The 12289-nt window shown below is 55.2% G+C and overlaps 2 protein-coding genes across 2 annotated transcripts in view; one reads left to right on the forward strand and one right to left on the reverse strand.

Annotated features, from left to right (window-relative positions):
• The first annotated feature begins 47 nt into the window (after positions 1-47).
• On the forward strand, positions 48-3933 carry CDK5R1 (cyclin-dependent kinase 5, regulatory subunit 1 (p35)). Its single transcript, XM_012726632.1, has one exon. It carries the CDS (start codon positions 233-235, stop codon positions 1154-1156), a length of 924 nt encoding a protein of 307 aa, XP_012582086.1. The 5' UTR covers positions 48-232; the 3' UTR covers positions 1157-3933.
• Positions 3934-5028: 1095 nt separating this feature from the next.
• Positions 5029-12289, reverse strand: part of MYO1D (myosin ID) — a 307276-nt gene continuing 300015 nt past the window's right edge. Inside the window, exon 22 of the mRNA XM_004684893.2 lies at positions 5029-7370. Coding sequence (XP_004684950.1) covers positions 7214-7370 — 157 coding nt within the window. The 3' untranslated portion in view covers positions 5029-7213. The remainder of the gene's footprint in view (positions 7371-12289) is intronic.

Genomic DNA, 12289 nt, shown 5'->3' on the forward strand with positions numbered 1-12289 from the left:
GAGTCAGGGCCGTGGAGGCCGCGGAGGCCGGACGGAGAAGCGCGGCACGCAGCCCCGCCTGGTGCTGAGAACCATCTTGTTTTCCACGCAGATCCGAAGGGGCAGCACGCGTCTCCCGGGGCGCCCCGTCATCTCCCCTGGGCCGCCGCAGGCTCGGTGAGCTGTTTTTTCCCTCCGGCCGGCAGGCTGGGCGCGCAGGGGCGCGGGCCCCCGCCCCGCGCGCTGTGGCACCATGGGCACGGTGCTGTCCCTGTCCCCCAGCTACCGGAAGGCCACGCTGTTTGAGGATGGCGCGGCCACCGTGGGCCACTACACGGCCGTGCAGAACAGCAAGAACGCCAAGGACAAGAACCTGAAGCGGCACTCCATCATCTCCGTGCTGCCTTGGAAGAGGATCGTGGCCGTGTCGGCCAAGAAGAAGAATTCCAAGAAGGTGCAGCCCAACAGCAGCTATCAGAACAACATCACGCACCTCAACAATGAGAACCTGAAGAAGTCGCTGTCGTGCGCCAACCTGTCCACGTTCGCCCAGCCCCCACCGGCCCAGCCGCCTGCGCCCCCTGCTAGCCAGCTGTCGGGCTCCCAGACAGGGGTCTCCTCCTCCGTCAAGAAGGCCCCGCACCCTGCTGTCACCTCCGCGGGGACGCCCAAACGGGTCATCGTTCAGGCGTCCACCAGTGAGCTGCTGCGCTGCCTGGGCGAGTTTCTCTGCCGCCGGTGCTACCGCCTGAAGCACCTGTCCCCTACGGACCCTGTGCTCTGGCTGCGCAGCGTGGACCGCTCTCTGCTGCTGCAGGGCTGGCAGGACCAGGGCTTCATCACGCCGGCCAACGTGGTCTTCCTCTATATGCTGTGCAGGGATGTCATCTCCTCCGAGGTGGGCTCTGACCATGAGCTCCAGGCGGTCCTGCTCACCTGCCTGTACCTCTCCTACTCGTACATGGGCAATGAGATCTCCTACCCGCTCAAGCCCTTCCTGGTGGAGAGCTGCAAGGAGGCCTTTTGGGACCGCTGCCTCTCCGTCATCAACCTCATGAGCTCCAAGATGCTGCAGATCAACGCCGACCCACACTACTTCACACAGGTGTTCTCCGACCTGAAGAATGAGAGTGGCCAGGAGGACAAGAAACGGCTCCTCCTAGGGCTGGATCGGTGAGCCCTGTGGCCTGCGCCATGGTCAAGGATTCCATTCATTTTTAAAAAATTTATTATTAAACCAATCAGATTTTGTGTACAGTATGTGTCTAGCAAAGCCACCAAGGGCCTCTCCCTTCCCACCTTCTCTTCTGGGGATTTTCTTTGGCCCTGCCAAGAATTCTGGGCACTTCTGAACTCCCAACCGAACCGTGTGCAAAACCCAGAAGATGTGTTCAGAGCCACCCTGGCCACCAACCTCTCACTCTGGGGAATTCGAGGACTGACCTGCCCCTGCCACCTGTGCCCTTGCTGGACCCAGGGCAGGCGAAGCTGCCATTGCTCCTGCTTGGGGTGCTGGAGAGGGGCCTTTGGTCAGTTGACCCAGGGAAGAATCGGTATTTCTGGCTGGGGACCCTTTCCTGGCTCCTATTTTGGGCCGCCCACTGTCCCAGAGGGCCCTGGAACCGGCCACCCTGACTGAGCTGCTTGTGGGGTTGCCAGGCAAGATGGCCGCTCCCCTCAGACAACCTCTTCAGCATAGAAGAAGCTGGGCTGGTGCAAAGACTGTCCTGTCCTTTGACCATGCTCGACCCTGGTTTGCTGTTTTTTTTCTGTTTTAGGGAGCAGGGCTTTCCTTTAGCGGAGAGGTGGAACTGCTCCCTGGCCCCCTGACCCCTCGCTCACCAGCTGTGTTGCAAGTGTAGGTTAATGAGCTGGTTTGACTCATTAAATTCTTTCATTTTGGGTCTCAGCTAAGGGAGTGGGGTTGAAGCTGGCGACAGACAGCTCCTTTCCTGGGTGAACTTGTCATTTGAATAATGCCGCTTAGTCACCCTGGGGGAAGGCCAGAACAGCTGCAGGTGCCCTTTATCAGCAGCCTGCCTCTGGGCGGGTGGAGGGTGCCGTTCCTGAGACTGAGATGGGGCCCGCCTCGGCGCCAAGGCCCCTGGATGGCGCACACGGCGTTTGTCCTGCAGAGCTGGGGGGCGGTGATGTCGGGGGTCAGGGTGATGTGGTAATGATGTACCCACCCCACCCCTGTTCATTTAAAACTGTTGGCAAACAGTTGAGTTTCTTCTGAAGATGAAGCCTTGCCCCTCGCCCCGCAAGGCCCAGTGAGACGGCTGCATCTTCGGAGACGATTGCCAGCAGCAGTGGAACTCCTGATTGCCCTGGAAGCCTATTCTACAACTGATCATTTGCAGCTGCTGGTTTGGGTTTCCACCTCACCCTTGTGACTGACGTGTACTTATTTTTCTTTCTGATTCTACCAGATGGGTGGCTTGGGACTTGGGAGAAGATCAAGAGAAGGGAATGAGTCTTATTCTCTGGCCCATAGCTTCGGTTTTGGGGAAAACAAAGACCAATGTGAAGAAGCTCCAGAGAATTCCTTCTCTAGTCCCATCTCACGGTGCTTGCTGGTATGGGAGCCTGGGGGGTGGGGGTGGGGGTGGGGAGCAAGGGTCCTTTTACATGGGATTAGGTTCTCGGTGGCCACCAATTTCAGCACAAGCACTACTGAAACTCACATAAAGAAGAGAAAGCTGTGAAACTGAGGTTCCGGCCGGAGAGGCCCAGCTGTTCCCAGATAAGGGGAAGAGGCCCCGCCGTGGCTGGAGAGCATTTGCTCCCGCTGGGCCTGGAGGAGGCGCAGGAGCCGAAGCTGAGCCTGACCATAGTCTGGCGCGGAGCTGGGAGGAAGCTACGGCTACTGGCACAGACCTCACTGCGGCGCCTCTTCTCGGCTCCAGTTGGCACACAGCTGGTCAGTTCAGACCCTGCTGCCACACGTGACTTGAGGTAGGAGGCCCGTGGGGGCTGCGGACCCCTCGGCGTGAGAGCGGGAGGTGCGGGTGCCGTCCTCAGAGGAGGGGCGCGTGTCCGTGGTCACGTGTTGGGCTGGTTGAACTCGGCCTGAAACTGCCGTTCAGTTGCATCCATAGGATTCCAGTTTTGTGTGTTTCCTTCTCTTTCTCCATATTTATTTTTTTATTTTGTGGAGGAGGTGCAAATTGCAGGAGTGGTCAGGGACTAAGGACACAACTCTTTAGTCCCATCAGTGTGAAGCCTGTGGCGCCTCCTCCCTCCCCTCGCACTGGCCATCAGTATTGTGTAAAGGAACAACTGATATACTTGAGTGTGCAAGCAATGAACCCATTTGACATGCTGCTATGAAGACTACTTCTAGAACAATTAAGAGAAAAAAAAAAAAAAGAAAAACTAACCTACAAAAAAAAACCCTTTATTCTTTAATTGTTGCTTTTACAGTGATATTGTGCATGCAAACCAGGAGCATTTTGTGTCTTAAGAAAAATAATCTTAGAACAGATGGCTGTGAAAATTACACCCGTGCACAGAACATGTCACAGGAATATAGTTCAGGATTTGGTTTTTCTCTTTTTCTTGTAAACCTGAAGGGTTGATATATTCTTTCCTTGCAGTTACTAGAACTTAGTTTTGTTCCAACAGTTGTTAAACTTGCAATGAAAAGAAAATGTGCCATTTTTTTCACTCAGAATTATTCATAGCTGTATATTTGAAACTGCTAATTACACATGTGCAGTGTATGTTGGTTTTTTAGTGCAATTTCTTCTGTAGTTATTCTTTGACCAAATTGTGGGTATTGTTAATATTAATTTATATTTGTCTCATTTTGTATGTATGTGTAGTGTGTTTGTAGGTATGTGTGGTTTATAATCTGACAAGGTCATGAAGCTCAGTTTGGCTGTAATTTAATTCCCTTTCCCTTATTTTTATTTATTTTTGTACTGTGCTGATTAAATAAAATGCACTGACCATCCATTACATGGACCTCTTTTTGTGGGCATGTCATTCATGAACAAGCCAGGAGCCCCTTTTATAAATGATTCCTGCACTTAGAACATAATTGGATTCGAGTTGTGGGGGAGGGGAAGGGACCTGGGAGTGGGGAGGAGGGCAGGGATGGGGATAGGGCTTAAAGCTTTAGTAGGCTGAGGCGGTTAGTGGGGAGGCACAGGTAAAGTCAACTCCTGGTGTGGCTGCTGGGCAGGGCCTGGAGTTGCTCCCCAGAGGCTCCTTTGGGTGGGTACAGACTGGCACTGTAAGCACAGGTGGTCCGGTGAGGTCTGGGCACTGTAGGTCCTGCAGGGACACCAGGCCTGTGCCTGTGTGTGGTGTCCTCTGTCTGGTTCTGCTCAGCACTCACTGCCCCCAGGCTCCTAGGCCAGCAGGTGGGCTTTGCCTGCCACCTTACCTCTGTTTCTGGAAGAGAGGAAGTCTAGTCCTGGGCGCTCTCGGGTAAGCAGCCACTGAAGCCGTAATTGTGAGCGAACTGGTGGGGAAATGGCACCCAGTGGCTGCCTAGGCCCTTGAGTGCTGGGGTACGCCTAGCTTCCTGGTGCAGCCCCCCCCCCCCCCCCCCCCCCCCCCGCAATCCCGATTCCTTTGCTTATTCTCCTGCCACCCCATCTGTCCCCCAAGCAGCCAGCCTGGGGAGAGACTGATGGGCCGGCCTTGCTCGCTCAGACCCCTCGCCAGGCTGCAGCCACAGACCCGCATCTGTCTTTATAAATACATGCTTTGATTTCAGGAAACATGAAAGCCACGCGCTGCTCCATTCAGCACACAGGCCTCAAATGGAAGAAAGTGTTTGGGTTCAACGCCACTGCCTTTCCCCTCACTATTCCTTCCCACAGCCCTCTTCTGGCTCAGTATTCAGTGTTTTTGTTCCGAAGCCTCACCAAAACGATCCTCCATTTTACAGCGTTTGTGCTTAGTGCTACCGCCCATGCTCTGGTAGCAGTTGACTTCTACAAGTGACATCTCACAACGAGAGGTACCGCTTTCATTACAGAGAAGCAGAACACTTTTAAAAGTAAGATTTAATGCTTTATTGCTCTTGATGGCAAATCAAAATATGCTTTAGAAATAAAGTTAATTTAATGGAAAATAGGAATATATGCACCAAACCATACAACTACACATTAAATCAAGAGAAACACTTCATTGTATACAATCACTGTGTCCTCTGGCTTGTCCCTCGGCACCCTGATACCATCACCATCATCACACCCACAATTTCTGATCCTTCTTCGGCCGCCGCTGCACACTGACTTCTTTTAGAACATCGCGACAAGTGTGCTGTTGACAGCTGACCCCCGACCTTCATCGGGTGGGCCCTGGCGCCGGGCTGAGGCCCACAGCATCCCCCGTCTCTGAAAGGCACTCATTTGGCATGTTCTGTCTTGGTGTCTAAACATACTTTTGCATGTGTCTAGCATAAAGCAACACGTCTGAGGAGATTAGTAGAAGGGACAGGAGATGTTCCAGTTAGATGGCTCAACTAGTGTCTATCGGCAATTGGCGAGACGGCGAGTGTTGCTACACGGGGCAGGTGGCACCGGTGGGCCTTGCGGGCGGCTGACCTGGCTCTGGAAACGAGAATGGGTTTCCAAAGACATAATGCCAGTAAGATTCACTGTTGCAAATTGCACACGGTGCAAATGTCTGCAAGCCCTGGGAAGCGGGGGCAAAAGGAGAGCATGAGACCCGGCTGCTGGGGGCCACCTGGCCATCAGCCTGGTGACCAGGTCAGGCCCTGGGCGAGGCTCAGGAGTTGTGTTCAGGCATTTGGTGTGTTCCGCACGTCCGGGTAGCAGGGTGGGAGTGTGGGGGGTTGAGCATCTGTGGCAGAAAGTGAAGAAAACTTCAGTGTCTGCCTCCTTTACACCTGCCAGTCTCCTCCTGAGATGTGGGCTCACTTTCAGCTCCCCACCAGTCTTTTCTTCTTTTAAGGCTTTTCCTGGCAGGGAGGCCTGGGCTGCCCAGGGGTTTATGAGTCCTCAGCTGAGGGGCAAGACGGGGTGGTCTCAGGAAGCACCTGAAGCGCATGTGCTTTCTGCTGGGCAGAAACTGGCAAGACAGCAGTTCCCTCCTGGCATGAGGTCTGTGCGCTTGGCAGCCTGGGGCCCAGGCTGCAGCAGGGGTCTGTGGTGGGGGCATCCTGGCCTGGCCTGCAGCGCCAGAATCCCCGAGCTCAGTTTTCTATCGTTCTGCTTCCCAAGTTGCTCTGTGGCCCCCTGCCCTGCAGTCCTAGTTCTCCAGGTGAGTTTGAAATAGAGATGTTGGAAGGGGAAAACTTTCAAGCCCTGAGCGCTCCCCTCACCTCTGCAACTCCATTTTCTTATTAGTGTTCCTTTGCCAGGGGGGCCACAGCAGATGATAAAGCATCTGAGTAGCAGCCCTGCAAGCCACAAAGCTTGAGTGTGAGACCACCTGGGCACGGGCTGCACCGTTAGGAAAGACGGTCCCGGAAACATCCCTGCGTGCGTCCCCAGAGGTGGCCTGAGGCCCAAGCAGGGCAGGCACCAGGAAGGGCACACTGCCGGCTGGGTGTGGCTATTCTGCTGCCTACTGGCTTTTGAGCTGAGGGAGGGGCTGGCCTGACAGGTGCATCTGCTTACCTGGAGGCTTTGGCTGGCTGACAGGGGAAGGGTGCTGACAAGGAGCTCTGAAGAACCCCCAGAGTCAGGAGGGGGGATGGGATCTAATTTGGGGAAGAAGTGACTGGATTCAGAGCTATATCCCAGCTCATCTCCCCTAATTCTCCCCTGCCCCTGCTCCCACCCCAGGGAGCATGTCTTTGGTTGGGTGAACTTTCCTGGGCTTCCCAGCCCCACCCTTTGCAGAATCAGCAGCTGCTCCCTGGGTCAAGGTGTGCTAACTTGAGCTGACTTCCCTGATGGAAGGTGCCATCCAGGTGCCCGAGGTTTGATGTGGGCTGGATGGCCTCCCAGCGGCAGGGGGCAGAACATGGGGTCTTTGGTTTGCTGAGTGGGGACCGTGAAAAGTCAGGACAGAGGAAGATGGAGACCGAAGGCAAAAAGTCAGAAGAACCCTCAGGGCGGCTGAGGGGCCGCATGGAAGGCAGAGGGGGCTCCTTCCCTAGCATGGCCCCCCGAGCTGATTTCTAGCGGGGTGGTGGCAGGGATTCAGCAATTAGTGGAACCAACAATGCTGAGTGTCGGGGCGCCCGACCTGGGTCAGCGCTCAAGCTCCGCGGCCCTCTGGCTCCAGGAGGCCTCGCCCGCAGGCCTCAGTTCCCAGGCACGCTGAGGATGAAGCCTGAGCGGTTCTTGGTGAAGTCAGGCTCTGGCTGGTTGAGTCGCGTCTCCACGGAGACGGTGCATTTCTTCCCATGCAGGCTGCACTGTACAGGGTTGGTGACGTTCACTTGGAGGTGGCGCTTCTCACTGGAAGAACCAAAAAGAAAGAGACCAGACAGGCAGTCAGCAGATGGCCAGAATGGGTGAGTTTCCCGGGCAACACCCAGCCCACCGGCACCCAGCTGAGGCGAACTGTCAGATTCTGGACTCAGCATTTCTTCACAGGTGCCTGGTGGGGGGACAGAGGGGCCATGGGCACAGAAGGCCTCAGAAGAAGGTGTGAGAAGCCTCAGGAGAGGATGAGGGCAGGAAAGACTGGCCGTAGAAAGCCATCAAAGTGCAAAAGAACTGAGGGGCTGGCGTTTGGCCCCTTGCGAGAACCCGGCATTGAGAGTGGAACTGGAGGCTGGAGATGTGGGGGGACCTGAAGCCACTGAGTGCGTAGTCTGAGGCTGAGGGCCAAGCACCCCCTGAAGCTTTAGATGTCAGTGGGGGGATTCTCCTGGGGTGGGCTTGTTACCATCAGCTATCTTTGGTTGTAACATGGAGCTTTAGGAGGCTCTTTGTCCTGAGATAAAGGGAGATACTTCCCCAAACATGCCCCCTGACCAGGAAAATGTCATCTTCTTGGGTCCTGGCTGGCTCTGGCCCATCCTGGGGTCCAGCTGCTAGAACTGGGTCTGACTCCAGTTTTCAAAGGCCTGGTGCTGGCTCCTCTCATTCTGAGAGCTGGGTGTTGCTGGGCTTTGCCCTGAGGCTGCTCTGCTGCTGTACATATGTCTACTTTTGTATGCACTTGAAGACCTGAGCAGACTTCCCATTCCCTGAGGGGGTCTCTGCCCAGGCCTTTCTGCTGCATGGGGGCCATGCTGAGGAGGCCCGGAGTGGTGCATGGGTGGGCGTGTATACCTACTGAGCAGAAGGCAGAACCCTGCCCTCCAGCTCCTCATGCCACACTGAACACCCTGCAGAAACTCCTGCTTACTTTAAGAGCCGAGAAACTTGTTTCAACAGGGGCTGGCACCTTGCCTCTGCTCACACATGCTGGCCACAGCCCCAACGCTGCACCTTGTCGGCTGTCTTAGAGCAAAGAGAGAGAGGAGAATGGCCAGTCAGCCTGGCTCCAGCCAGGATGGCTGGTTCTGCTTCCCATGCCAATGGAAGCCTTTGCTGCTCTCAAAGAGGCGTCTCGGCCTGGACAGGCTGGGCCCCTTGAATGCTGGGTGCCTGGACTAACGTTGCTCTTTGTATTGAACAAGCAAAGACACAAGTGCCCACACTGCTCTTGCCCAGCCAGGACAAGAGCTTTCACAGAGCCAAGGGGAACGTGAGGTACATTGGAGGCACCAGAGGGCCGGAGGACCCAGCCACTCGGGCACCAGCCATCCTGGCCCGCTGGGCAGCATTCAGGCGGGGCACGGCCAGAAGGGCTGTGTGTGCAGTGGCTCCCTGGGCCCTGTGCTGGAACACGTCACCTTTTGGCACATCGTCCTCACTGGAGGATGCCCAGCGGGCATAGCCCGGGGTAGGCCCCAGAGCCCCTGAAGTGCTCTGAGGTGTTCCGAAGGGCTCTCACGTTGCTTCACAATCTACTTACTCACTGAACATATTGTAAGGCAGAAAGTAGACACAGGAAAGGACCTGTGGTCATCACTCATGTGGACAGTAGGTATCTAATGCTTAATGTCGTGGCAGCCACAGCTAAAACCTTGGCTTAGACAGCTATTTATAACCAGGCTTGGACATAAAAATAGCAGAGCCCATCAGAGGCAATGACTCAGGTCCTTCTTCAATCCCGCGGGAGCCCGGGCTGCCTTGTGGGGTAGACGCATGGCCCATGGCTGGGGTCTGCTTGTGACGCTGCAGGGCCTCAACCCGGCCAACGGCCCCCTGGCGCGGCAAAGCCCTGGCAGTGTGCCCTGCCTGCTGCAGACACGTGGCTGGAGCCTATCTGTCTCCTGCCAACTCGAGCTTGCGAGGCCTTCCTGCCTCCCTGTCAACCTGGCACCACCTCTAGGTCCTCCCTGGCACTCATGTCTTGTGGAATACTCCTGGGGAGGAGGTGGCCCCTGAACCTTGCCTCTTGGTGGGTGTGTGTCCCCCCCTCAGGGCACTTCTGGGGACAGATTGCCCCCTGTCCTCAGGGAGCCCAGACAGTTGTTCCCACATGGTGGGTTCTCCATCACATGAGGGCTCAAAGCCTCAGGGACAGGCTCTCAAAGGCCTCCAATTGATGTCAGCCTGAAAAAACTGATGGGGAAAAAGAGTGAGGTGTCAACAGCCCCCCCGCCCCCCCGCCATGTTCATTCAGCTGGAACACACTATTCCCATAGGTCCCTATCACGGGGCTCAGTGTGCCTCCCCACCCCACCCTTCCTCCTCTTGGGCTCTCATCAGCTAGAGGCACCATCTTGGTGCAGTGTTACGGTCAGTGGGAAGTGAAGAGGAGCAGATGGTTATTATGGAATGGCACCCCAGGATTTGAAAAGAGTCCTTGGGGTTTCAGGGTCAAAAAAGCAGCAGAGAACTACTCACTGCTCCAGTGGCTTGTTGCCACACTCAGCCATGGCAGCATCTCTGCCAGCCTTGCTGGGTGCTGGTGAGCAACTTGGGGTAGTACTGGGGGGTGGGGGAGAGGGAGGGGAGGAAGTCTCCCCAGGAGATGGTGAAGGGGTTGGAGGAGGGGCAGGCCTTTTCCTCAGGGAGCAGAGCCGGGCTCTGGGAGATCCAAGCAAATAATACAGAAGTAACTACAGTGATGCAGACAGTGAGCTGGCCCCTCCTGACCAGACTACCACCCTACTGGAAAGAAGCTTCTCTGAGAGGCACAGATGGTTCTGATGGATGGGGGAGACCAGCTATAGGCCCCTTCCTCTTCCTGCCCACCTCCCCATGCCAGTTGAGCGGCTGCTTAGCTCCCACCCTGGTGACCCATGTGCCTCAAGTTTGGGGTGGTTGGCCAAGCACCATCCCTTCCCCAGGCCCAGGCCATGGGAGGACCCTGGCTTGGCAGGTGGCAGGGACACCAGTGTACAGAGCGTGCTCAGAGCCTCTCAGTGCCTTCCCGCAGCCTGGCCCTCCCCTGGCATCTATCCCAATTCCCTGTGACACCCCTCAAGCAAAGACAATCAGCCTAAAACACTGGCAAAGGCAAGGCGAGTTCCGTGGGGTTCCCTCACACTGCTCCTTGGAGCTCTGCTCAGCTCTTCTAAGCCCCTCTGAGAACTTTTCCTGATTCCTCTCAGGTATGAATCTAAGAGCAGGACCTGGCAGCGGAGGGTCCGAACGCCTCTAAGAGCCTTGTGACTGTGCCCATATCACTCAAGCTTCTGGGAGTCTGTCTTGGGCAACTAGCAAGTGTTTCTTGGCCCGCTTTCTGAATGAAGGTAAGTGGATACAGTAATTTCACAGAGCCCTCACGCGTTGTGTACAGACTCTAGGCCAGGCCCTGCACTGGGCACTGAAAATGTAGGAAGTGACTCTGTAATCAGGGGAGACCCCTGGCTAGCTGCCTGCCTTCTGGAGCTTGCAGGCTGGTGGGAGATCTGTGTGGGCCCTTTGACCATGTGGACCACTGCACGAGAAGAACATACACTATTGTCTCCCCTTCCTGAAGGATTTCAGTCCTAGTTAAATGCTAAGGAACCCCCCCCCACACACACAAAAGAGATAGCTCATATTTAGGGTCTTTACACATCTTTAGAATAGTTCAAAAACCCATATGAACTCCTGTATTGAATATTCCTTTGTGCCATCTACCATTCTGCATAACCCAAATCCTGCCAGCTTCATGGTGCTGGTCTCCATTTCCAGACCTCAAAAGTCCCCCATCACCCTCTCCTCTAACCCTTGGCAGTCACTCAGCTCTGTCTGCAGAGCACTGAGCAGCTCACAGATGGAGAGACAGGCTCTGCGGCCTTTTGGGGCTGGCTTCTTCCACTCAGCTGTGCGTTTGAGCTTCATTCATTTTCCTTTGAGTGATGTAAATATTCTGGAACTTGAGAGTCATGATGGTAGCACAACACTGGGAAGGTGCCAGACATGACCGATGGCACGTTTTATGTTCCATGTATTTTACTTCAACAATGATAATTAAAAACTGGATTGATTTAAAGAAAAAATAAGGACTTGCCCTCGAACCGTGTTTTCTCTCTCAGTTTCAAGTTCAACCCCAAGTGGCTTTAAGACCAGCGAGCGGTTTCTTCTGGTGCTTATTGTGGAGCGAGACGGTAGCAGGGCCCTTTGGCTGAGAGTGGGTATTGTGGGGGGGAGGGGCCAAGTGACAGCTCTGGGTGTACCCCGCCCCTCTGGGACTCTCCCTGGGGCTGGAGCATCTTCCTTGTTTTTTAGAGAAAGGAAGCAGGTTTTCTGGACAGAGGCAGGGCACTCCCTCTGATGGGGAGCCAAATGACAGCTGCCGGTGGGGGCTGGCTGCCAGGGGGAGATTTTTTTCCCTCATCTTCTGTTACAGGATTTAATGGCTCAGCAAACTGTGGAATTCGGGGACTTTCATCTTGTTTCATCTGTTCCAAGCCATCACTGCAGGCAAATGGCCTTTATCAAATTACTTTCCTTCATTTTTCATTTAGACGCCTGTCCTCTGCTCATTAGAGAAATCCTTGGGTAAAAGGCAAGGCCCAGTCAATGTAAGGAGGACACATGTTCCCTGGGTTCCTTGTAAAAGGGGGGCTGGGGCAGCCCAGACAACATCCCTCCTGCCAGACCCCTTGGGTCAGCTGCGACCCAAGACCTCGTCTCTAGGAGAGCAGGGTGTGAGGAAACCAGTGAGCAGCTCTCCTCTCAAGGGCCTCCCCTTCCGCAGCTTTAACAGACACGCTTTAAAGGAAGCCAGAGTCCACGAGGTTCTCTGGGGGTGTGGGGTTCAGGCAACAGGAGGCTGCTGCCCTGAGGTGCTCTGGGGCGGGCTTGCTCACAGGATGTGGTGGGAGGACTGATGGCTTGCACCAAGCACAGGCAGGTAGGAAGCAGGTGCTCTCGAAGTGCTG

The sequence above is a fragment of the Condylura cristata genome, unplaced genomic scaffold (genome assembly GCF_000260355.1).
Source record: "Condylura cristata isolate star-nosed mole 26May11 unplaced genomic scaffold, ConCri1.0 scaffold00017, whole genome shotgun sequence".
NCBI classification, from domain to species: Eukaryota; Metazoa; Chordata; class Mammalia; order Eulipotyphla; family Talpidae; genus Condylura; species Condylura cristata.

Coding starts and splice junctions, on each gene's coding strand:
- CDK5R1 (XM_012726632.1), top strand. CDS start 233: ATGGGCACGGTGCTGTCCCTGTCCCCCAGCTACCGGAAGGCCACGCTG.